This window comes from Odocoileus virginianus, chromosome 30, assembly GCF_023699985.2.
Source record: "Odocoileus virginianus isolate 20LAN1187 ecotype Illinois chromosome 30, Ovbor_1.2, whole genome shotgun sequence".
NCBI classification, from domain to species: domain Eukaryota; kingdom Metazoa; phylum Chordata; class Mammalia; order Artiodactyla; family Cervidae; genus Odocoileus; species Odocoileus virginianus.
The window spans coordinates 20088085-20115187 of NC_069703.1; the positions used below are offsets into that span (position 1 = coordinate 20088085).

Here is a 27103-nt window from a genome sequence, read left to right on the forward strand (position 1 = left end):
GGTTTCCTAGTCTGAGAGCAGTTATCAGTGATTGAATAGATGTGGCCTGCTGTCTGGGTTTCCACTTGTCTGAGCAGTGGAGAACCTGTCCTGGCCTTGATCTTGGCCCCACTCCTGGTGCAGCTTCCTAAAACCTCTGTCAACAACTGGAGTTCTGAAAAAGAGCACCGTATTCCCTCAGCCAGTACCTGTTAGGTGCTTATCATGTTGGGGCACCATTTTCAGCACTTGGGATTCAGCAATAAACAAGACCAGCAGTGTTTCTACCTTCAGGGGGAAAGTGGAGGTAATAAGTAAACTAAAATGTTGATAAGGTAATTTTAGATAATGGTAAATACTGTACAAAATATAAGATCAGCTTCACGATAGAGAATGACTGGGTGGTAAAATGAGGTTAAAGGTCTCCTTCGTATAGAGTCAGGGGAAGCCTCTCAGAAGAGGTGATAAGTGAGCAAAGAACAGAATGATTTTAAAAGGGCCAGCTCCACTGAGATCTAAGGGAAGGCAGAAGAGGCTGAGGGGGCCTTACGCATGGGACCTAAAATCTGGAGAGAGCTGGTCTTTGAGTGCAGGAGGAGGAGCCCAGGCTAGTTGAGTTGTGGTGAGTAAGGAAGAGAGAGGCATTCAGCGGCTCTGTGATGGCTCACTCCAGACAGGAGAGCCGAGAGAGTGGACGTGGGGAGACCAGTTAGAGAGGGGTTGTGGTAGCCCATGTGAGAGGTGAAGGTGCCTGGACAAGAGTGCTGTGGTAGAGGTGGATGGAAGTGAGTGCATGACTTGGGCAGGTTTGAGAGAGACCTCTGGTGTCATCTCTTGCACAGTATTCTTCCCGGGACTCACTGAGCACCTACCCTTTAGCACCTGATTCATCCAGCTTGTATTGTTTTCTAAGATGGTGCAAGGGAGAAAGCACAGCATGCTGAAGGGAGGTAAAAGGATTATAGCCAAAAGGTTATACTCCCAAATTGTCAGAGGCTGAGGAAACCCCATACATCCTCCATGAAGCCAGAGCAGCAGACTTTTTGTGGGATGAAGCCGTTTTCCAGGATGGCTTCAGCTGACGGTGCTGCTAGGCTGGGATCTGTTTTATGGTTGCTTTTAGACATTACCAGCATCCTGCTAACCAGGGTGGTTCTGGGTCCGCCTGCTTTGCTGTCTTTTACTAATGGTAGGAATCTTGTAGCCCTCGCAAGCTAAAGATGGAGGATCCCTGGTCAGCTGTGTGTGGTGTCCGTGTCTGCATTTCACAGTCCTCACTCCTCTTCCCCAGTGTCTCCTGCACAGAGCTCTCCATCCCCAGGAGCCTCTGCCCCCCATCCAGCAGCACATTTGGAGTATGCTGGATCCCCCCGCCGAGGTGACCGCTAGATGTCAGGTTCCTCTCTCCAAAGTAAAGACCCTCTTCCCTCTGACGGAAGTCATCAAGAAGAAGAACCAAGTGACTGGTCAGGACATTTTCCAAGATAAGTAAGTACTCAGTGGAGTTGTGTTGAGGTTGGAGCACAGCAGATGGGTGGTGGTCTTAGAGGGGCTCTGTCATTAAGGATTGCAACCTGGGTTTGTAGAATCACAAAGGTGGGAGAAAGAAACCTCTTGCTATTTGAGCCTTGCGTTGGAAATCCAGTGTGGATACGTTTTATCCTGCTTGTGCATCTAGAAATCAGAGCTACCTTTGGGGTTGTTGACTTTTTAACCAGCGTCAGATTCTTAGTGAATTTTATATATATATATATATATAAAGATAAATGATCTATTGAATATCTGCGATTAAGTTTTACCATTTTTAAAGTAAGGTGCTGGGGACGAGAGGAGAAGGGTGAAAGTCAAAAGTTTTTCATTTTGGAGGTAGGCTCTCAGGAGAACACCTGAGATTTCTGGAAGGAAGATGGGGAGGAGAATGAGAAGCCTGGCCGTCTGCAGCTCTGCTGTTACTGTGATGTACTTGGTCATACCGTTAGTGAGGTAGTCACAGATTAAGAATTGTAAAATGGTTTTCATGCCCTCAGATCAATCTTTCAGGTAGCTATTAAGTGTTTTTTCCTGCACATCGGAGTCTGTTTAGAATTATATCAGTTTCCATTCAAAGCAGAACACAAACCTTACGCTGTTCTTATCCAGAATTATTTGGGTGTGTGACACTGATTTCACCAGGTTTTGGTCTGATTATTGGTAACTTTTCCCCCCAGATCAAAACAATCTACTCATTTTTGTAGGTTGTATGCGGAGATCCTATTTTAGATCACAGTTTATTTTTTCCTTTTTCTTTGATTTCCTTCCCACAGCTGTGTCTTTATTGACAAAATAAAGTTTTTATTTGTCAGTACCTGATTGGAACAGTATTGAGTAATTTCCAGAAATCTTCACAGGGTTCTGTAAAGTGTTAATTCAGTGAATTATCTTCAAGTTAAAAAGAAATCTTTGCATTTTCTGTGGCTTTTTAGAGGTTACTACTCCAAGCTTTGTCAGGACTAAAAAAAAAAAAAAACTCGTAGGGTTGAAAGATTCTATCATGTGCATTTCTAACACATCTGGAGAATTTTATGTTTCTCTTTAGTCTGTTGTGCCTTTTTCTACGTCAGAAGACTGTCACTAAAAACCCTCTTTCCCCCTGCTACCTTCAGCTATCTCTGGATTCCTCGTGTCTCAGAACAGTCAATAAAACTCTGAGTCCTTTTCTTCCCACGACAGCCTTGCTGTCATCTACCAACAGTCATATGGCTATTCTCTCTCTGTTTTAAAGCTCTTGTTCATGATCTTGATTACCTTCCTATGTCTTGGGAAAGAAATAGGCCATTTCCCCCTCCTCCTGTTGATTAAAATGTAAATTAGCTGGTTAAAAAGAAAAACACACCACTGAGCCCCAGACCCTGAAGACTGTTGCTCTGTGGTTTGATCCTTGCTTGTTCTTTGCCCCCATAAAGTTTTGGTTTGCCACACAGCCAAGTGAGCTGCCTGGGACCAGAGAATAATCTTGCTCATACACACCTACTCACACGCCACTGCTCTAGTCTTCCATCTCAGAAATCTTAGTTTTTAAGAATTGCAGAAACGGCACATTTAACAAGTATTTATCGATCACCTCGTATATTCAAGAATGACTCAGTCCCTTCTGCAAGGTTCTAGAGATTCTCAGTTTTTATAATTAAACCCCAATCAGCTTTAGAGGTGGTCTCCCTAAGGGAAAGAGAGATTGCTTACAAAAAGCTGTGATTTTGTGTATATTCAATGTCCCTGTATCCAGGGTACATATTTCTATGATGATGGTGATTTCAAAGAGAAAATAGAAGCCCATAATAGGTCAGAACGCCTCGGTTTTCCAGCCCATCTTACCTAAAAACATATCTGCATTTTATCTGCCTTCACTTCCTTTCTTCCTGTCTCAGTGGAGGAGGGTACCGCATCCTGTCCCAAGTTAATCCTTTCACCTGTGTCCTCGGATGCTGTCTTCCATCCTATCTGGTACCTTTCAGTCCACTAATAATTTCTTCCTTCCTTCCTTCCCCACTGTAATTTTCAGCTTCTCCCACTGTACCAGCCCCCTTCCCTCCACACATTAACATTTTATTTCTTTCCTCTAAAAGAAAATGAAGTAATCCTCTCTGTTTTCCTCCCTTTAATTACTACCTGTTATCATCTTCTTTCCTTCCACAGCCAGGCTTATTAGAAGAATAGCCCAGACTGCCGCTTTTCCCAGCCCTTGTTGGCTCAGGCTTATGCCCCCAGCACATCCCTGCCCCTGGTCTCCTGCAAGACCCTCCCTGCTAGGTTTACTGAAGCTTGGCAGTCCTTTTCTTACTTGACCTCTTTGTAACACTTGACATTGTCAGTTATTCTTTCCCTGTTGAAATTCATATATCTTCCTTAACTTCAGCTTCTCCAGCTAAACCTTTGACAGCTCCCTCTCAGGTTCCTCTGGGGCCGCTTTTCTTTCCCCACACGTCTTTCAGGTTGATATTTTGTAGGTCTCCTTCTCTGAAAGGGCTGACATTTATTGGACACAGGTATGTTCTGGGAGCTTTACGTGTATTATCTGTTTGGATCCTCCTGGCCACGCTATGAAGTAGGTTCTTTTATTTACTCCATCTTAACCCTGAGAACCCTGAAGCTTAGAGAAGATAAGAAACTTGCTCAGGATCACAGCTGGTTAAGTGTTAGAGTGAGGATTTAAATGTGGTAGTTCAACCCCAGAGCTTACACTCTCAAGGATTATGCTGTGTTGCAGGTCCTAAGACCTTAATTATTTCTCATGTGGGTCTTCAGAAATAACTAAATCCCTGTCTATCCTAAAATATTTCCATCTTATCCACTGAATCTTAAGTGTCTACAGATAACTCAAGGTCAATATGTCCAGAGATTATTTTATTGCCTTTCTCTTTGCACACTCCTTTCAGCCCCCTCTTCATGTTATTATTTTCAATTTCGGTGAATGACACCTAATTATTCTAGGGAGTCATCCCTTTTCTTCACTTTCCACATCTAATTGGTTTACCAGGTTGTATTAGATTTACCTCAAGTTCATTCCTTTCACTTCAGGTTAGTATAGTGGCTAATAGCATTGATTTTAGAGTCAGATAGATTTGGATCAAAACTCAAGCATTTGTTTTTAATAGTGGTCAAAATTGGCAAGTTGCTCCATGCCAAGCTGTGATAACAAATACCTGCCTTTTAGGAGGGTAGTTAAAAGTACACGGTTAGTTGTGGACTGTGTTACTCTGTGCTTAAGACAGTCAGGCTCTTTTGCTCATTTGTAAGAGGACAGTTTATAATAGCTAACTCAAATGCTTGGCTTCATGATTAATGGTAAGCATTTTTTTTTTAAGTGTGTGTTCTTACTAACATTGCCCACTGCCATTGCTTTTATGTAGGTTTCACTTTAGCCTGCTTTACTGATATAACCCACTTGGCCAATTTCCCTCATTCCAGGCTTCCCCTTCCAGTTCATTCTGCAATCTGCTGAGTGATTTTTTAGAAAACAAATCTCATCACATCACTCCCTTGCTTAAAATTCTCTAATGCAGTGATTCTTCGTTAGTGTGTGTTTGTATGTGATGGACCCGTTTGTCTTCTGATAAAAACTATGAACCATCTCCCCAGGAAAATGCCACAACATAATGAATTTTGCATATAATTTTAGATGGTCACAAATTCCTTGATGTGCTTCTTGGATGCCTGGTTAAAAACCTTTACTCTCATGGCTTTCTGTTACCTTCAGCTTCAGGTCAAATTCTGTTACACAAATGAGAAGGAAAAGAAGTATCTATCCTGCTAACTGGAGAACCACTTTGTGTCCTCAAAGTTTTTATGCCTACAGTTTAGATATTTTCTGTCTTCATCTCTCACTACTTCCCAGCTTGCACCTCATACCCCAGCCCAGTACAGCCTCTCGCTGTTCTCTCAAAGGGATGCACTGCTTACCACAATATTTTGTTAATTGCCTGTTTATATATTATCCTTCTTATTTGACTGAACTTCTTGAAGGTGATGATTATGTATTCTCATGCTGGTGCTCAGCCGTGTTTGACCCTCTATGACATCAAGGACTGTAGCCCACCAGGCTCCTCTGTCCATGAGACTTTCCAGACAAGAATACTAGAGTGGGTTGCCATTTCCTTCTCCAACCTTACAGATAATAAGAGGCTATACTCATAAAATTTGCTAATCTGCTGCAGAATACTGGGATAGGACAGATAATTTGTCTACTTCCTAATTTTCTGTATAAAACAAAGATTGCTAATGGTTACAAATTATAGAACCTAGAACCTAAGAGTAAATGAACTAAGGTATATGTACTTGTAAATGAACTACAAGGTATATACTCATATATGAAAGAAAAGGAGAAAAGGAGAGAAAGCGACAAACTGTCTAGGGCCCCAGCATCCAGACAGAACAGCTGTTAACACTTTTGTGTCTGCCGTGTCCTCGCCTGGATGATGTGTACTTTCCAGGGCTCAACTCATTCATAGATAACTTAGGAATGAGAGTCACTGCACTTTCCCACTTCAGATAGATATTACAAGTTTAATATATGTAGATTTCCCATTAATCCTGTTAAGTGATTCAATCTTGAGATTATTAAATGTATTCTTAACTGGACTGGACTTTATCTGCCCAGTTCTGGAGAATTAGTATATATGTTTTCTAATTCTTCCTTCCCTGGAATCTTACTTGGGAGGGTTGAAGAAATTCTTCCATGTGATTTGACCTTGTGTTCTCACAGCACTTAGCTTTGTATGTTTAATGCTACTGTATAAGTTAATTTGTCCTTTTGGAAGAGAAAGTGTGAATAGTTGATATATGCATGGTATTTTTCATCTTAGTGTTTTCCTGAGGAACAAACTGAAGGTCAGAGAGTGCAGTAACTTACTAGACTCTAAACATACAAAAATTAGTACCCAGTCAGTACCTTCAAGAAGGAATAAAACTCCAGGGCTAGCCAGTAGCCATGAGACTAGAACCTGGATGTTTTTATCTGTAGATTTTCCCTGAACCATGTCATCTTTCTCTTGGGAAGAGCTGGCAAAGGTTAACTAAAGTGGCTGTGACTTTTTTTTTTTTTTAAAGAACTACTCAAATTCTGATAGAATTTCATGCTTCCCCAGGTTTGTACGTTTTCCCTTGTTTTCATCAGCAAGGTTTTGTTTGTTTATTTATTCTGCTTGAAGGAAAGAGCTCTGAATGACTCACTCCTTATCTTTTCTTTACTTCTCAAAGGGAGGAAGGCAAGTGGTAAATGTTTGGAAAGATGTCAAGTAGTAAAACTTTTAATTTGTGTTTGTAAGACTGTAACGATGACTTTAGTTCTTTCATTGGGCTCGAAGAGGAGATTCATTATTGAAATATTATTGAATAAGCTAACTTATGTCTTATTTTTCTTTGCTTTATTTTTAGGATAACCTCTTCAAGCCTTACTGTCTGGAAGTTGGGCTTTTGAATAAAAACATCACATTTAGAATTGTAGTTCTTAGTTACTATTTTCCCTTCTCATTCAGGCATTTCTTGGCAGATTCTCTTGCCCCAGACTGACTATTTGTCTGGGAGAAAAGTCTCCATGTTTCTCTGTTCTGTAGCGTTATGGGCACAGTCTTTGGATCTTTCTTCTCCTTTGCAATTAACTTGACCTCCTCCTGATTTTAAGGCAGACTGTTAGAGCCAGCGTGTTACTTGAGGCAATATGTTTGATACACTTCCTTGGAGTCATCCTTCCCTTATCACACAGATGCTTTTGCACTATTGCCCAAAACACAATTAGGTTTATAAAGGAACACATTAAAAGTTTTCTTTTGAAAGTGATTTTTTTATAGTTTAAGACTTCTTTAAGAGCATGGTCTTGCATATTTAATTAAGGATTGTCTAGTAAGTTTTGACAGCTGTAAGTAGGAGCTTATAAAACTCTCACATACATGATGAAGAAGATAAGTTATTAGACACAAAAGTCTTCTATGTATCTGGAAAGCTAATATTACTAGCTATCAACTCTCAGGCAGAAACTAGCAAATAATAACCGAAGGGTAAATGGGTTTCGTGCTGAAATGTGAAGTTTCCATTACCTGCGCTTGCAGTTTCATCTTTTGAAAGGCCTTTGTGATGCGACTGCTAATTAAAGCCCAGGCCGCTGTAGTTGGTCTCTCAGGAACTTGAAGGCTGGGAAGGGGAGACAGCTGCTTGTAAAGGAAGACTAAGTGTGGCTACTTGTTTTTGATTCTTGAAAAATAAATTTATACTTTTCACATCAGCAGTTCTGGGTTTTGTATTGTTTGTTCTGTTTTTAAGGGGAGGAAAAAACCATTTATTTCTTTTCCAGTCATGAAGAGGGACCCACCTGTAAAAAAATGAAGACTGAGGAAGAGGATGCCCACTTCAGTATCTCCAGTCTGGCCGAAGGCAGTGTCACCTGTGTAAGCAGAACTTCCCTGCTGTGCTCCCCTCTTTGGGGAAGGTTGGGACTTGGGGAGTTGGCATCAATTTCTGTTAGTCCTTTAATGTAGCACTTTCTCTGGTCCTTTTAGTATATAAGCCATGTTTGTCCATCCCACACTTCTTCCTTTCTTCTTTTAATTATTGTCAGTGAATCACCTATATGATTTATTTATATGATATGTATTTTATGATACATTTATATTATATGATATGTAGTATCAATACATACAGCACTATATAGAACATGAAACATTACTTTTGTAAAGTTTTTCTGGTGACTTCATTTTGCGGCTTTTTGTTTAGTCACAATGGTAGGATGAGTGGGGGCTTAGTGATAGGAGTCTTATCTCCGAGTATATAGGCTTTAAGAATGTCTCATTTCTTTTCTGATGTACAACTCACTAGTTTAGGATTTCCCCAAACCATGTATCGTTTGACACTTGAGATCTTCTTTATTTAATAGAATGGTTTTTGGAACTTGAACATATTGCCTTATTTTAAGTGACATTATTTTGAATCAGTGGATCTTAAAAATTGTTCTTTACTGCTAGCCAAATAGACTAGAAAGGGTAGCTAGTATTAGGGCATGCCTTTTTCCCTCCTGAAAAAGCAATGCTCCAGAAAAACTGAATGTCTAAAAAATTATTTGGATTTTAGTCCAATATCTTCATAGTAAAGGGAAAAAAAAAAGTCATGACGTTTTTTATTCTCAGAGCTCTTCTGATGCTATACTAGAGCAGACTGGAAATCCGAGTACTTTTGTACCAGCGTTTACCAGCCTTTATAGAACCCTATTGTCTTCTCCTTGAGCTCAATTTAACCCCTATTAAGGTTGAGATCAGATGATGAAAGACATGGGCATGATCAGAAAGTGCCATAAAGCGTGGCAGAGATTTTTGTGTTTGAAACTCTCCCACCTAGCACTGATTTGTTTTTATTTTGGGGCCATGTTTATTTTGGGCGTGTTTGAATAGTCTACCAAGACTTCAGTGCCACAGGTTTGATCAGCAGCTGTCCCCAGAAAGGACAGTTCAGCAAATCAGGGCATCAGACTATCAGTTCCTGTGTCGTCCTAGTGGGACAGAGATACTCTGAACTGACCCTGCACCACAGCATCCTCCCCTTCCTAATTGGTTGGGTGTCAGGACAGACAGGTAATCTGCCTGGTAAGCTAGGCTGCCTGGTGCCTCGGGCATCAGGCTTCTGACCCCTCGGGAATGAAGTCAGTTTGCATGAGGAGAGGTGAGTGGAAGTACAGACAGGCAGATTTCCTTTGATCACAGGAATCTGCTAGTTTTTAACAAACCATGGAAATGAAAATGAACAGGAAGGGCCTCACTTTGACTTTGCCTGTTTTATAAGAACACACGTTAAGCTGTCTTGTCTTGCCTGGGGTACTTCCGAAAAGAGAAGTGATCTGCAGGTTTACTGTCTGTGGGTGTGTTCTAGGTTGGAAGCGTGAATCCTGCTGAGAACTTCCGTGTTCTAGTGAGGCAGAAGAAGGCCAGCTTTGAGGAAGGTAAGAGATGCCGTGGGCTTTGCACTTGAGGAAAACTATTTAGTCAGGTTAATGTGATTTAAGTCTAGGCTAATAATTGTCACCTTTGTTACACTGTTTTATAGAACGATTTTCTTTCCTGGTAGATCTTTGTGACTGTCCTTTGTTGGTAAGCTCACCGAGGCCACAGTATGAGCACAGGAAGGGAAATTTAGCACTGGTCTTTTAAACAGAGAAGAGCCAATTCATAGGTCTCTCTGTTAGGAAAACAGTGGGCTGGAATCCTGGAGCTTTTAGTTCCACTTCTCTGAAGTTCTCTGGGAATAAAACATTTTTGTGTCATATCCTCCCATTTTTTCTGAGACAGAATTCTTATTTGCTCCTAAGAGTTTGAGCCTCTTGACAGTAATCTCAGAAAGACCTTATTCCTGCCCTTAGATTTGATCCTTCTGAAATTGATTACATCCTCACATTTTTCTTATCAGATGAAACCTAGATTTCCATTTAGTCTTGAGCTGATACTAAAGCAACTTGAAGGGATGGATAGCGGGTCTCGGACTGACATTCATTCACTTGATTGCATTCCGGTTCCTGTTCATTTGCCTTTAACAAGTGGGCACTGGCAATTGTAATCCTACAGCCTGGTGTATATAACAGTGTTGTATTCATTACTGCTACCCAGCGTCAGGGCCCGTGAGCTGAAAGGAGACTTGAGGTAGAGACTGAATCTGTGTTCCCCTGGGGGCCAAGTACTTATCAAAGGATTTTCCCAATAAAAATATTTTTTTCAGACAATTCTGATACCAGTTTTTGAAGCTCTAATATTTTCTCTACTTGCTCACATGACTGCAGGATTGCTTTGTGGGATAATTGAGACAAAAAGTAAGGTTAGGGGACAGTGGTAGGGTTCAGAGAAGAGGGAAGCTGCTGGCACCATAGAAGTGGAAAAACAAGCTATTTCAGGAGAGGAGGGAACGAGGAGAAACAGGTAAGAGGAGAGGAAGTGAATGGATTTGCATAAGGGCACAGTGTTCTATAGTATATTCTCAACTCATGACTGAGGGTATTCTTCAGTGTTGGTAAAACTCTGGGATGCTTGGCTTGAGTGCTCTGCCTGGGGAAGTTGGCGAGGAGGCAGAATTTTGGGTCTGGAGTTAACTTCAGACAGAGCAGAGAAAGCTCCTGAGAACGCCAGATGCCAGAGTCTAAAGAGGTCTTGAGAGATTAAATTCTTGAGAACTTGCTTACATCTTAGGAAAACACTGTTTTTCCTAAGCTAATGGGGATTAAAGCAGTCTTGTGAAAATAGCAGTGGCAGGTGACCCCTCGATGGCATATGGATCGCAGTGTGTACATGCTCAGTCCTGTCTGACTCTTTGTGACCCCACGGACTCTGGTCTGTCGGGCTCCTCTCTCCGTGGGATTTCCCAGGCAAGACTGCTAGAATGGGTTGTCATGTCCTCCTCCCGGGGATCTTCCCGATCCAGAGATCAAAACCTGCGTCTCCTACATTGGCAGGTAGATTCTTTACCACTGAGCCACCTAGGAACCCCATAGGTCACAATAGGTATTATCATTATTCCCATTTTACAGGAGGAAGATCTGTAAAACTGGAAGAAATGAACTTCCCCCCAGAATCACACAGGGATTCAAATCCATTTGTCCTTCAAATACTGGATTTTTCTACTTAGCAGTACTATTTCTCCTGATTCCTAATGCCTTCCTTTCCTATGCCATTTTTTTGTTTGTTTGTTTAAACATTACAAGGTCAAGCATCTCAAACCTGTGCCCACCGCTAGGATTTTGTTCGGTAGACTGTTCTTCCCTGGTGAAGGTGACTGAGTCCTAGCACACTGTAGTGTTGTGATGGTGGATGTCCCTCTGGACCTCATTCCGGAACTTGGTCAGTCAGAGATCTCCAGTGACCTCACAAAAGCAGACTTTCTGCTGAGCTGCAAAAAAAAATGGGACTGCCCACTTGTTAGCAGTTAGTTCTGTCTCCTGGTCCTCATTTGGCTCTCCTTTCTTGCTTCAAGCTTCAGAAATTGTATGTCTTCATTCCTTTTCTACCTCCCGTGTCCTTCTACTTGAAAATGTCTTGGTGAGCCAAGACTCACCAAGACTCACTTGTAAGCCTGAAGAACTCCCCCAAACTTATAGCTACCTCCCTGGTTTTGATCTTCTAGAGATCTCTGCCTTGGGCAGGGGAGGCAGAAGTCCTTCTCTTCTCTACTGTATATCTATTTTTTAAATGAGTGGCCAAAAGTGTGATTAATAATGGGTAGTTTTACCCTTTGTTAGAGCTTGGCCCTTTAACTTTTGTTATAAACTAAAGTACGGGTGTAATTCCTTTGCCCTTGAACCAATAGCAGAGTCATCCAAAACTTTCAACTCAAATAGAGTTTTGTGATCCTGTCGCCTGACATGAGCAGTCAGCAACACACATTTTCTTTTCTGGTTTTTAGTGTAAGTGATGTTCCTTGTCCTAAGCTTACTGACATAGAGCAAGTAACACCGAACCCCAGGAACATGTTCATTCTGGCTGTTGATGCTTCTATGAGATGTCTTTAATTCTTATGTGCCCTTCTCTTTCTGGTCCAGCTTTCCCCCTTCCTTGCTAGCCACCTGCCATTCTCTTACTACAGTTTTACAATAGAAAATTGTTGTTCTTTATTCTCTGTATAAAATAATCATCTCTCAGTTGTGAAGGTGGGTTTGTTTCCCTCACACAGTATCCATAAGCCCATCAGTTCCATCATCTGTGATGTCTGTTATGTACACTTGTGAGTTATTGAGAGAACCTGAGTCCACAGTTCTCGGAGACCCCTGAGTAGTGACAAGGTAGCGGAGCTCTGTTCCACCAAACTGAATTCACGGGAGCATGATTGCTTAAAAAGCAATCCTATCAAGAAAAGACATCCTAAGTAGGAATGGTATGGACTACTATTTGGGGTCTGATATCTAAAACATCCTAAGTTGGAGTGATATGGACTCCTATTTGGGGTCTGATATCTAACATTAGATTTATTTGCAGTGAGTGTGACGTGCACAGCCGTTTGGTAGATGATGATCACTCAATTCTGTGGCCATTGAGGTATTTCATGATTCTCACATCTTTTCCTCTCACTTTGTTTGGAATCATGTCTCATCCTCTAGTCTGCCATCTTCATTCTCCAACCTCTTAGTCTCATATATCAAACAACATCCTTCCAATTTTAAAGGACATTTCTTAAAATTTACTTCTGCAGGATTGCCCAAAACTAAGCAGAATGTTATCAATGCAACTAGTAATGAAATTATATTATTCAGCAAAGTCAAATAAGTAATTTCTTTCAACTCTGTGAGTAGAGCACTGACTCATATGATTTTCTACCATGAATGTAGTCTAACCTCTGGGTTCTCAATCCAAGTTTCTTAAGGGATCTGGGAAAAAATTCCCATATGTGTGTGTTTTATGTATTTTCTTTTGTTAATGGTTTATTAATCCTCGCTATGAATTATATAACCTATCATACCCCTTTCTAGATAAACATAAGAAAATAAAAAATATGGCCTTTATCTGTTTTGCACAGAGAAAATAACAAAGAAAAAAAGCTTCTGTTAAGTACCTTAAACGTCTTGAAAAAAGGATATTAAATACAAACAGAACTAAAATTTTTAGTATTGTTAGCCCTTTAAAAGTTTCTTTAACAATTTGACATACTTTATTAGCTTTCCCCAAAACAACAGTGATCTATGTAATCATGAGAGAAAATACATGATTACAGATTCTAGAGATTTAGTCTATACTTTTATATTTTTTATTAAATATTTTACTTGTCCTTCATTGACCTTCTTTTTGACTAGTTTTAAATTGTTAAACTCTAAAACTTGATGATCCATGCTTAATTTATACCTCACTTATCAATGTGAATTTTAAAATTAAAGTTTATTTGGAATTGTAAAGGACCCCTACTGGAAAGATATGCTATAATTTGATGTGATAATTGTGTATCAGTGACTCTTAGGGTCTTGTTCATCTTCCATGTGGCCCATGGTTTTAGGCCCAGAATGGTTGAGATGACTTTCCACAGATTATTGCAAATGTGTGGATCAGATTCAAGAGCCAGTTGTTGCCTTTTGTGGCCTTAAACATCTCCATTGGTTGCTTACATTGCATTACATTGTACACAACTGCTCTGAAGTTTCCAGTTTAATGTAATAAAACTCATTAACCAAATAATTCCAATGAAATCATTGAAGACAAAAAGAAAAAATAGAAAAAGACATGACATAGAAGTCAAAGACTAGCATATACACACAACCACTTTATAAGTAAGTGTTTTCAGTTTTCATATTTGTCCTAAAAGTCTCCTGTCCATTCTTACTCAGCTTCTAACATCTTTTCAAATTCCTGTCAATCTGTGGATCAGAGTATCTCTAATTACGGAGTATGACTCTTGTAAATTGTAGCCTAGCTGTATGTTAAAAATGAGAGCATGCAAATCAAAAACTGTTTGCTAATAGGTAAACTCTCTCAGTAAGCACCGAGATTTCTTCCTGAGAGCATTAAAGGACACCTATGTGTGATACACACAGCATTTTCAGTCTCCCAGTGTTTTGTTTTCTCATGCCAGGTGGTAAAGTTGCTTGTCTTAAACTTGCTGAGTATTTTTTTTTTTTTTTTTCGTTTTTTATGTTAAAAATAGAAAGGATGTTTTTCTCTCGGGCTGAAAATGTGGAGCTCACATGAATGGTTCCCCTGTGTCAGAACAGCTAGAAGAACACAGTTCATCCAAGCCTGCATGTCCTGTGGTGATCCGAGGGCTTGCGTTGATGACCCGGCCAGCAGTGCCGCCAGGCGGGTGCTCACAGGTGGCCCTGCTGGAGACACAGAATTAATCGTGGGTTCTCTGGGAAAAGGGTGTGGTATCCAGCTTGCTGTTGGTGTTCACCCTTGCACGAAGTGCTAATGAGAGTGATTGGTGAAGCAGAGAGCTGTTGAAGTACTTCTGGCAGTTTGGTTCTTTTTCTTCATTGCCTGTAATTCACGGTGCATAGTAGATCACTGTCATGCAGGGCATTGTACTTGGTTCTCCTAGTTGTCCTTGAATTGAGCTGTCTTCATGACTGCTTTGTAAGCCCAGCTGGTTGAGAAAGGAAACTGACTTCTGATTTTGCTGATCTGCAAACTGCTGTAATCAATGACTGAAAATGACTGCTTGTAGCAAACAACAGAAGCTGTTAACCAATTGAAATGTTTAGGAAAGGATGTTAATCTTTTGTTAGAATAGTCACTAATAGGTTGAAATGTGTTAAGAGGAACCCAGAAACAGCTTAAATGCAGTAAAAATGTTTTGGTTCTCCCTACCCCACCCCACCTTCAAATTGGAAGCCCAGGGCAAAAAATATGCTGACACAGAAAGAAGTGGTAAGTATAATTAGGTACTGTTAGTCCTGTCTGTTTCCATGTCTACATAAAACTTTTAAAAATGGCATACTTGTTTCTTGGGCCAGAAAAGGGAAGGGAATTTGGTTCAGATATAGAACACAGTTCCAGCAGGGCTTGAGAATATTAGCAGCATAGATGTCCTTGGATATAGAGGGGGGAAAAAAATCAACTTTTTTTTTTTTTTTCAATTAATTCTGGACAGTTGGGAAAAAAGAACTTTTAGTTAACAGTTATGATTAAAGGCCTTGCTGTAGACTGAATTGTGTTCTCCCCAAATTTGTATATTAAAGCCCTGACCCCTCATGTGATGGTATTTGGAGATGGAGCCTTTGGGAGGTCATTAGATTTAGATGAGGTCATGATGGTGGAGCCCTCGTAATGAGATTAGTAACCCTTATAAAAAGAGACACTAGTTTGCATTCTCTTCTCTCTCCTTCTCTTTCTTTTCTCTCTGATGTGAAGGTGACTGTTTGCAAGCCAGAAAGAGAGCCCCCACCCAAACCTGACACCAGCTTCCAACTGTGAGGAAATAAATTTCTGTTGTTGAAGCCAGCTGGTCCATGATATTTTGCTATGTCAGACTGAGCTGGCTAATATAGGCTCATTTTCTTTTCCTTTGTCAGATTAAGCTGCTGAAATCCTGTATTTTATCTCTTTGTCTTTTAGCAGGAATGAGATGCAGCCATAACACTCAGGATGGTCATTGTACAGTGTTTCACTGGTAGGCCATTGGAATCAGGAGCCATTTCTCATATGGGAACTATCAAACTATAATTCTCTTGCCCTTGGAATCTAGTAGAGTTCCCTTGGGACATTAAGGACAAGATTTTTTACTGTTTGAGCTTTTTAGTGGTTATTCTGTAGTAGAACACCTAGTGTCTCCCTTCTAGCTGTGGTAAATCTCCACAAATCTTCAGTTAAATTGCACTTATTTATTGCCAATTTTTAAATAGTTTGTTGCAGTATCGTTTTCTGCTATAAAAGTACTCATTCTAAGTAAAATTTTGTGATTCTTTATAAATGAAAAAGGTTATGCAATCATCATTGCAACCCAGTTGAAAAACTTTTCCCTCAACTCCACAGAGTTCCCCCTGACAGTTTATAGTCCGTTCTCTCTCACCACCACCTCAGCCAACCACTTTCTGTCTCTATAGATTTGTCTTTTCTGAAAATTCCGTAATGAAATCACTCAATATGCAGGCTTTTGTGTCTGGCTTCTTTAATTTAGCATAAGGTTTCTGACATTTGTCTATGTTGTAGAATGTATCAATAATTGACCTCTTTTTTGTGTTGAATAGTATTCCATTTTAAAGAATATGCCACATTTTGTTTATCCATTCACCAATTGCTGGATATTTGGATTGTTTCCAGTTTTTAGCTATTAAGAACAATGCTGCTATGGATATTTGTATGTTTATATACTCCTTAAGATTTTCTACTTACAGGATCATACTGTGCAAATAAAGGCAGTTTTACTTCTTCCTTTGTGACTTGTATTGCTTTCAGTTTCTTTTTTTTTTTTTTTAATTTTACTGGCTGGAACATCCAGTACAGCATTGGCTTTTTAGTCCTTCACCATTAGTATAATGTTAGTTGTAAGTTTTCTCAGATCCTCTTAATCAGCTTGAAAAAGTTTTCTTCCACTTCTCGGGGACAGAGAGTTTTGCTGTGAATGAGTGTTGAGTTTCGTCAGGTGCATGTTCCACATCTATGAGATGGTTACATGGGTTTTATTTGTCTATTTATATGGTATACTATGTTCATTGATTTTCAGTTGTTAAACTAGTCTTGCACTACAGGAATGAATTCCAGTCAGTCATGGTAAATAATCCTTTTTGAATGTTTCTGAATTCATTTTGCTCATATTTTGGTAGGATTATTGTGTGTTATGTTCATACGTGATACTCTCCTGTAGTTTTCTTGTGGTATCTTTGTCTGGCTTCGGTATCTGGGAAAGGCAGGCCTCATAGAATTAGTTGAGAAATATCCTTTCCTCCTTTTCAGAATTGGTATTGTTTCTTCATTAAATATGTGATAAAATTTGTCAGTGAAGCCTTCTGGGCCTGGTTTCTTTGTGGGAAAGTTTTATTCAGTTATTTTACTTATGATAAATTTAGTCAGATTTCCTATTTCTTCTTCTTGAATCACTGGTGGTAATTTGTATCTTTATACAAATTCATCTACATTGTCTAATTGTTGGCATAGCATTGTTCATATTATTTTTCCTTTATAAATTTTAAGTTCTGTGGTTGTTAGGTATATGACTGCTTTTATTCCTGATTTTTAGTAATTTGTATCTTCTCTAGGCTAGTCTAAATAAAGTTTCTCTTTTATAGAAGATCTAACTTTTAGTTTTACTGATTTTCTTCATTTTTTTAAAATTTCATTGATTTCTGCTCTGATCTTGATTTTCCCTTCCTTTTTCTCACTTTGGATTTAAGTTGCTCTTTTTTAAATTTCTTGTGGTATAAGTTTAGATTACTGATTTGAAACTTTTTTTCTAACATAGGTATTTAAATGTGTACATTTCTCTCTAGCCAGTTCTTTAACTGTGCACCATACACTTTTCATTCTCAGTTAAAATACTATCTAATTCCTTTTGTGGTTACTTTGATCTTTGGATTATTTAGAACTGTGTTGTTTAATTTCCAAATACTGGGAAGTTCCCAATTTTATTTCTGTTGTTGAGTTTTAATTTAATTCTGTTTTGACCAGAGAACATTTCAAGTGGCTTCAACTCTTTTACTTTTATTGAGACTTATTTTATGGCTTAGTGTTTAGACTCTTTTGACAGACATTTCATATGTCCTTTAAAAGAATATCTATTCTGTTGTTGCTAGGTTGAGGCTTCTGTAAATGTCAAGTTGATCACTTTGGATGATAGTTTGTTCAAACCTGTACCTTTGTTGATTTTCTGTCTAGTTGTTTTCCATGATGTTTTGAGTATGGAAGGTTATTTACCTTGAGACCTTGTGGGCTAGTGAGACCTTTTATATTTTTGCTTCATCTAGCTAAACAACTGTCTAGAAACCCAAGTGAATGTCTACAGAATACCAATAAAGAAACATTGTCAATTCAAGTAATAGGGTGTATTTTAAATAAAGGTCTTCAGGTATTGGAGTTAAAAAAAAATAAACGTAGGTATATATATCACACGATTGTTTGTATTTCAGAATTCTCTGCTTCGTGGGAGGAATTCATTTACCTTAGTAAAGTATTGGTCACTTAGTTGTGTCCAGCTCTTTGTGACCCCATGAACTGTAGTTCACCAGTCTCATCTGTCCATGGGATTCTCCAGGCAAGAATACTGGAGTGGGTAACCATTCCCTTCTCCAGGGGATCTTCCCAAGCTAGGGATTGAACCTGGGTCTCCCACATTGCAGATTCTTTACTGTCTGAGTCCCCAGGGAAATCCCTTACATTAGTAAATGACAAGTGGCGATTTTAGGAACTTGTTAGCAAGTCTCACTTTAGTGTTTACAGATTGAGAAAATTCAAAGCTTTCATTGCTTCTGCCTTTCATTTGTTCCTTCTTTGTGCCATTTTTCTCAAGCATGGGTGTGTTTTGTTTGATTCATTATTTGTCTCACACATAAGGTTGGCTTATCCCACAATTAATGAAGCCACTTACACATTGGAATTTTAAATATAAGGAATTATGGAGGAGATTGAATCTAAAGATAAAATTTGCCTTCTACAAATCTGATTCAAATTGGTAGACTAACCTGAAGGCTGGTAGGCAAAATTAAATATTTTCTAAGGTCCTTTTTCATACTGCCATTTAAGTAAATGAGTAATAAACAGGAAGAAGTAGGTGGTAGAGAAAGAAAACAAAAGAAATTAAAGGATCAGTGAAATAGAAGTGTCCAGAGTAACTGCCACCCATAAATACCAATCCATGAAAAATATGTTTCCATTTAGAACTCATTAGAAATAGAAATAATTGTTTATTGTTTAGTTATCTAATAGTCTCTTACAGTTTCAAGATGATTTAATTACTTCTTAGACCTCTCATTAAAAAGTAAGTATATACTCATTGAAAAAAGTCAAATAATAATACAGTAAGTAGCACATAAAAAGAAGAAATCTCTTCATTCATTGTCCCCCTCTCTTCCCCTCCTTATAACCAGCATTTTCTGTCTTGCTTTCTCTCTCTCTCTTCGTAAGAATAACCCTGTTAATCCCTGTTAATGTTCTATATTATAGTCAAGATGATTTATTGTTTTAGGGTATGGTAAATTGAAGCTATAGTCATAGGCAGTGGGGTCAAGCATCTTGACCTAAGAGGGTAAAAAGAGCTTACAACAAGATAGGGTGAGGCTAATTCTTTCTTAGTAAATGACAGCAACAAAGATGCCTGCATATATAGTTATAGTAATGTGGAAATGATATATCTGACTCCTGTATACATCATTTGTAGGCTGTTACTCTTTGTCTCTGCATTTTCTCTTTTAAGAGATCTTTGTTTTAATTATTTCTTTCTCTATAAAAATGAAAGAGTGGTGATAAGAATTCTAGGCTGTCCATTCCCCCCAGTGATAGCCAATACTGAATACGCAATGTATGGATTTAAGTTGAAGGAACACAAAAAGACGTCTTCATGTCTTTTAGATATGAAGCTTTTAGGGGAGTAACTCAGGAGGCCTCGATCATTTATTCATCCATTCAGCAAATGGTGGTTGAATGCCTATTATGTGCTAGTCATTTTGGCAAGATACAGACAGTAAATAAATAAAATCTATGTCAAGTGGTGGTAAGCACTTGGATTCGTTTCCTAGGGCTGCTATAATGAGGTACACCAGCTGGCTGGCGTAGAATAACAAGTTTATTTTCTCTCAGTTCTGGAAGTTAGAAGTCCAAAATCAAGGTGTCCATCAGGCTAATTCTCTCTAAGGACTCTTGGGAGAGTCCATTCCGCGCCAGTCTCCTAGCTTTTGGTGACAGCTGGCAATCCTTGGTGTTCTTAGCTTGTGGATGCATCCCTCCAGTCTGCCTCATCTTCAGCTGGAGTTCTGTGTATCTGCATCCATATTTCCCTCTTTTTATATGAACACCATCTTACTGGATCAGCACCGCCTCCCCCTTATGAACTCATCTTGACTTGATTACTCTGCAAGACCCTATTTCCAAATAAGTTCGCATTCTGAAGTTCTGGGAAGAACGTGAATTTGGAGGGAACCCTGTTCAACTCCTAATAGCACCATCACTATAGAGAAAAATTAAAACAAGATACTGGTGGGAAAGTGAATGCTGGGGTTGTTATAGGCTTGTGATTTTACGTAGAGGACCAAGGAAGGCTTGCTGCTTGGTTGTCATTTGAACAGAGCATTGAGGAATGTGGAAGGTAGAGAGTGGTAGCTATCTGGGGAACACTGCAGCCAAGAGGGAGCATTGCCCAGGAGTGTCGGGGAAACCCGTGTGGCTGGAGAAAAGAGCAGAGGAGATCAGAGCAGTATCTGGGGCACGTGTCATGTAGGGCCTCCTAGCCTTTTGCTTTTACTCTGAGTGAAATGGGAAATTGCTGAAGAGTTCTGAGTAGAGATGAGCTGATTGATTATGTTTTAAAAGGCACTCTGGCTGCCCTGTTGAGACTGGGCAAGGTCAAAGTAGGCAGATGAGTTAGAAAGCCACTGCAGTGATCCAAGTGAGAAGTAGTGAAAAGAGGTCAAACTCTTGAGATATATTTATATACATATATATATATTCTTGGCAGGTTTTGCTGATAGTCTGAAAATAGGATGTGAGAGAAGGAAACAAGTCAAGGGTGACTCTTAAGTATTTGGGCCTGAACAACCGGAAGGTGTTGACATTTATTGAGAATATAAAGACATATTAAGTTGGTTATACAGGTCCTGACTTTAAGAAAAAGGCCTGGGTTGTAAATGTAAATCTAGGAGAAGTCACCATAGAAATGGTCTTTAAAGACATGAGAATAATGAGATTCTTGAGTAGGGGAGAGGTGTGAGTTTTAGGGCAAGGTGGAAGGAGTAATTTAGATAGTTGCACACACAGATAGTTTATCCAAAACAATAGGAAGGATGCAGACTACGAGTATAGGTGCAGGTGGGCTGACCAGTGTGAGGAAGAATTCATGGAAGAGGCTGGCAGGCCTGAGCAATAAAAGGCTGGATAGGAGAGGGCCCAGAGAAAGGTATCCCAAGTGAGGCAGCAGCTCAAAGTGATGGGGTGTCCTAGTGCTATGAGCGTTAATAGGACTTTCTGCAGAAATAAGGGATTTTTGTTTCTGCTGTTATTTTGCCTCTTGAATTTATTGATGAAACAAGCGGTTTCTAACCTCTTTGTACCCAGTTCTAAGTTTCTTCTAATTTTTAATCACTTTCTAATCCAGTTGTTTCATATCTCTTTTCATTTCCATCCTAAATACCACTACTACAATTTAGGCTTTCATCATTTCACCATTGGACAGTTATAGCATCCTGTATTAGTTACCCTCAAAATTCTTCTTGTTCAACTCATCCTATGTGTTGGTACAGATTTAGCTTCTTACAGCACAGATTTGATTATGGTTCAACCTTTCTTAATCACTCTCCGTGTCTTTGAAATTAGTCCTCCAGTCGAGACTTCACACAACCTGGTCGCATCCTGCCATTCTAGACCAATCTTCTATAGGTCCCCTCTGTGTACCCTGTGCTCAAACCACACTGGACACCTGCTAATATTCCTGTGACATTCACTTCGCTGCCCTTCTATATGAATGTCCCTTGTTTTTTCTCACCCTGCCAGATCCCAGCCCCAATGCAGCAAAGAGATTCTTGAGATTTAAGAGCCCATGTGTCCTGGGATATTAATGCTTGGTAGTAGTTTTATTGTAATATGATTCATTATCAAAGCTGCTGCTGCTGGTCTATGCAGATAAAACCTCCATTTGTTTTTCTGCTCTCTGAGTCTGCTGGCTAGTAGTAATTTTTTTGTTTCCATCATTGTCCTTAATAAAACAGTGCTTGGGAATAATCATGATTTGAATTTTTGAGTTACAGCCAGATTAACCCTCAGGTTTTCCAGATTGATTTATAAATCTTAGCCTCATCAGAGAAGAAGCATCTCTGTATTTTGAGTTCTAGAGTATTATACAACTTTCTTCACAAAAATCAAAAACAGGGGAAAAAATGGGAAAAAAACAAGAGGGGTCTGAAGGGTCCTTAAGGAAAGATACCAAATATGCACAGCACATCATTATTTACCAGTTTTTAAGATTTATACATGGAGTATGGTTTTTAAATTTCTGGTTCTTGATATTCCATTTAAGAATTAGTCAGATTCTTGAGGCATTGTAAAGCTCTGTGCCCTGCCTCCCCCTCCTCCATCATCCCCAAAAGCACATTCAGCTAGTGGCCATCTGCTTCTCTCCTTGCCGAGGAGTCTGACTCATCACTCACTGTATCTCTTCAACTGATACATGAATTTCAGTTCCATGCAATTACCAACTTTTAATTGGATCCCACTGCCAGATTGGTCTCCTGTCCCAGCATTTTCTCTTGACTGCCCTCTTTCTGTGTCTGCTTGGTTCCCTCTGCCTACTTCCTGTATTAGTTTGATGGCATCCACTCAGGTATGAAGCTGGACAGAGACTATAAAATGCCTACAGTACCAAATACTGTCATCTTGCATTCTGCCTCTCTCCCACTACTCATCCACAATGGAATCTAGATGGTTTAGTTCTGAATTCTTCTGTATCACTGCAGTATTTAGTAAAATATCTTATTTTAGTATGCTTTGCCATTGTAGAATTGACCATTTGTTTTAGGACCTTAGAAAATTATGAAGATGCTCTTTCTCTGCCCTCTCCACTCCCTACTCCCATCTTCAACGTGTACTTCCAAGCATATAGTATGTACATTATATAAGTGAGCTGAAGGTATCGCTTCCTCGTTTGATGAAAAGGACTTCCTTTCGTTTCTTCCTTATGTTCGTGTCATGCCCCCAATTTGCACTACTTAAAGTACACTCCTGTCTGGAAACGAAGGAATTAGTTAAAGAGTGGATATTCTTTGGTCTTTAGTTCATTGCTATAAGCCTTGTAAATATGAACTGATAATCTTCAGGTTTCATGGGATGTATTTGGTGGGTCTTTAATAGTTAAATTGAATAAATAAATAGAATTTTTAATAAAAAATTGAAAGGCCATAGAATACCATAAAACTGCCACCCACCGACCAGCGAGCCTAAAAATGTCCAACTAACTTGGGGACAGATCTAGTCTTACACCTAAGTTATTTAAGATGAGAAATATTATTCATCCAGAATGAAAAGGTCTTGTCGTCATGTTCCCACTCATAAACTGATCTTGAAGGCGATGGGCTGAACCAAATGCCATTTTTCTAGTTTCTCATTAGCTTACATTATCACTTGTTTTCTAGAGTGAGCTAAGACCAAGAGATCTTCAAAATCTTTCTTCCTGTGGCTACAAAGTAGGCCTCACAGTTAGCTCAAATGAAAACAAAAATAAAATGAGAGAGATCTCATAGTCTGCCGATTGGAGTCTGAACAATAAAGACTTTGCATTTATTCCGCTCTTTGTGCCTGGGGTTTTAATTTAACACATCAATGAAAAGGCAGCATTTAAAAAGAGGGGGAAAACACCCAGCAAGACTTACTTTTATTAGTGCAATTTGTAAGAAATTACTGCACTTAATGAGAAAATCGTTAAGCATGAAAAAATGGGCTGTGACTTAATTTACGGAGCTTAAATGGTGAAGTTTTAATTGAGTTTTTTAGTTACTGGTAAGAAAAATATTAATAATGAAAAACAACTACCAGGGCTGTATCTGTACTGTTGAAGTGGTCAGCGCTTTTACATACCTTAGTTCAATTTCCTGTGCCACTGGTCATGCATAATATTATAGCTGTGGTATTCTCTGTCATATCTGCTGGCTTTTTCTGTTCTTTCAAGGGAGGCCAGCAACTTCTTCTGTCTGCTACATGAGGAAATTTGGGGCAAAGAGTCTAGCAGAACAGTTTGTAAAAGGGAGAAGGGTGGGGCAGAGGTAAAAGGCAGGACAGAGCTGTGTCCACTCCACAGTCCACCTGCTTAAAAACGAAACAACAATTGAATGTCACTTTCAGGTTCATAACGCTTATCCTTTAACCCTGGTTCTTAGTTTCTCTTGTTGCCACCAGTGATTTATTTTTCCCCAGTAAGCAGATTTCATTAAAGACTGCAAAACTAAAGACAGCAATAAAACCAGACCAAGAAGCACAACATTCAGGACAAATTCCTGGGATCATAAATCCAATTTCTTTTAGAAGTAGAAGTCGAAAGGGTATTTAAAGAAATAAATCAGCACATCTTATGTCATTTAGAGGGAAAATATTTAGGATACCTTCTTTTTGTTCTTACATTCCCTGAAGTGCATTTGACTCCTTAAAGGTCATGAACACCATGGGAAGGGTTCAGTAATGAAGAAAAGTCCTATGTACTTTATATTCCTTTATTATTTAAGTTCAAGAATGCTTTGTTAATTTCTGTCTCCTGCAAATATCCGATGTGGAAATGGGGCCTTCACTCCTGTGGGCTCATGAGAACCCACTGTGCCAGTGGCCCTCGGCCCTCTGCCCACCCTTTCTCTGTGTGCCTGGGGTCTGCGGGGAGGAGTGGGGTAGGGCCTGTCCCCGCAGGTTGCATCTTCCAGGCTCCCACAGCTGCTGGCTCCCTACAGGTTCAGATCCTGGTGAGAGAATGGTGAGAGGTAAGGAGGGAGGGAGAAGCCAGAGTATTTCTCTTTCTCCCTCCGCCCCCCACCCCCGCCAGGTGGGGCAGCATCTCCAAGTCCTCCCTGGTTTCTGCTCCCATAGGGCAGGCTTTAGTTATCCCCTCCTCTTACCTCCTTTCTGCTCTGTTCTTGTTCCCCTTTGGTGCCAGGTGGTACTAGGGGCTTCTTGCTATTTCTAATCTCTGGGTTACAGCACCCATAGTTGGCTTTACAGTTCTTTATCACCTGTGTTAACAGTTGCCTGCATTAAATTTCTTGGGTTAAATATTCAGTGATTTCTGTTCTTCTCTTTGGACCCTGGCTGATAACGCACAAAGCCTCTACCCACAATGGCCAGTTTATACCCTATTTGAGACACAGAGAAGCCTCTTTGTGACTGATTTTTGTTCCCTGTATTAAAACACAGACTTGTTTTCTTACCAGGCAAATGTTTCTTGTTAACTTTTTCCTTTGAAAACAGTGATAGTAATTTACATGTGGATTTCATTGGCTATAAACTGAACTGCTTGCTTAGATTTTTATTTGTTACTGATAGATGTTACTCCTTTTAATTCTCTTAATGACTGACCTGATCATATACTTTTTTAATTTAAATATTAGATTTTTTATTGTCACTTTATTTTGTTTAACAAAGATGCCATTGTTGTTGACTATGTAAACTGTTGAACATTTTTAAATGGCTTAACTGCTGACATCCGTAAAATGTGCACCTCTTCAATAAGTAAAATTCACATAAGGCATTGAAATCACGAGAAGTAAATTGAGAAACATCCTGAATGATGCCTGGGTTCAGCAAAATCGTTCGAGATGGCTTTCCAGTCCCTTATATACAACGTGTGACAGTTGAATGAACTACTGCTCTTTTGGCTGTGTAGGATAGAGGGGGAAAGACCCTCAGTAAGTGACTTTCTTTCGCTTTGTTGGAGACGTCTTTGCAGAGAAGAGAGGAGTGAGTAAGTGTCAAGTCAGAGGCAGCAGGCGCGTGCCCGGGTGGCCTTGACCAAGCAGCAGGGAGGGGGACGGCCCGCTGCGCGGAACCTCGGGGGCTCCCCTGGCGGCTCAGATGGAGAGTCGCCTGCAGTGCGGGAGGCCCTGATTTGACCCCTGGCTCGGGAAGGTCCCGTGGAGAAGGGAATGGCAATCCATTCCAGTACTTCTGTGTGCAAAGTTCCAGGACTGGAGAAGCCTGGTGGGCTGTAGCCCATGGGGTCTCAGAGAGTCAGACGGGACTGAGCAACCATCTCTTTCACTTTTGGAAGGGGTTTAAAGGTTTTCTGGAGAGAGAGAAAAAGCATACATTTCAGATCAAAAAACCACCACCATTTTCCTCTTACATAACACTTTTGAATCTTGGTAAGATTTTAATATAACACTAAAGTATAATAAGGATGAAGATTCATTTTGTGTCTCAACGATCTGTACTCATATCAGATTCTAGGTTAATATAGTAATGCCCCTATTAAAAACCTCAAAATCCAAAACAGACAGGTTTGAAATCCAGAATAGACATCTTGATTTTGAAGACTTCTTGAGATAAATGATAGCCTTTGCCTGACCTACTATCCTAAGATGGATGGCCCTTCCAGTGGCCATTTTTTATATTAGCTGCTAATGAGTATTATTGAGCCTCTGAGTAATTCTGAAAAAGCATTTTGGTGAATTATAGTTGGGGCTGTGATTTACTGAGTGTGAACACTGTGATTGATTTGGAAGCAGAGGAAAGCACCCCAGTGCTCAGCAATTCCTATATGAGGAGGAGGAGAAGAGGGGGAATCAAAAGCATAATCCAGCCAGAGTTAGATTACTTTTGTCAGCCATTTCTGCATTTTTACATTTATTAAAAAATGGCAGGAAAATGCCACCAAAGTTTGGATGAGAGGTCCCTTATCCACATCCCATTCTGATATTCAGTGAATACACTGAGCATCATCCATCTCATCTATTCACTGGTGTTAAAAGGTTCATTATAATCAGCGAACCACAAAATAGTCTAGGTGGGGGCCAGATGCACAGACCACATAACTGATTGTTCTGAAAAGGACAGAGTCTGATTCTGTGTATTCATTGGGTTTATCTGAAGTTTGGGTATGTTTATTCTACCTGCATTCTGAACCTTCTGGGGAAAAGGACAGAACAGTCTAACATGTAAATAAGAAAACTAAATCCAGATGGGCCCACAGATACATAAGGATGTCATTCTTAAATGGAAACTGAGTATTGAGACTACTACTTCCTTTTCTTTGTATTCTTTCTTATCCATACCATTATTACAAATGGATTATTGGCTTTCGCATTGGCTTTATTTTAGCTTCTTTTGAATATTTTTTTCTATAAGGTGGCAGTTGTGTGTGTGTGTGTGTGTGTGTGTGTGTGCGCGCCATTAAAATTCAAGATAAAGATGGGTACAGAGACTGTTTTTTGCAGAGCAATTCAGCACTGTCTAGTTGTTTCATGGGCTCCCGGGCCCAAGGACACTCTATGTTTTAGAGTCCTTTATCTTCTGTGCTCATTGCACTCTTTTCCTTG

General features: G+C 39.7%; 1 protein-coding gene and 1 long non-coding RNA gene across 4 annotated transcripts in view; one reads left to right on the forward strand and one right to left on the reverse strand.

Moving 5' to 3' along the window:
* XRCC5 (X-ray repair cross complementing 5) overlaps positions 1 to 27103 on the forward strand; it is a 79836-nt gene that overhangs the window by 35148 nt on the left and 17585 nt on the right. For all 3 annotated transcript variants that reach the window (XM_020896318.2, XM_020896319.2, XM_020896321.2), the window contains 3 exons: positions 1271 to 1467; positions 7802 to 7895; positions 9367 to 9436. In XM_020896318.2, coding sequence (XP_020751977.1) covers positions 1271 to 1467; positions 7802 to 7895; positions 9367 to 9436 — 361 coding nt within the window. The remainder of the gene's footprint in view (positions 1 to 1270; positions 1468 to 7801; positions 7896 to 9366; positions 9437 to 27103) is intronic.
* Positions 5115 to 11293, reverse strand: LOC110138882 (uncharacterized). The gene is made up of 2 exons (XR_011484698.1): positions 11199 to 11293; positions 5115 to 5226 (listed from the first exon to the last, which is right to left on the reverse strand). It is a non-coding gene; the product is annotated as an uncharacterized lncRNA (long non-coding RNA).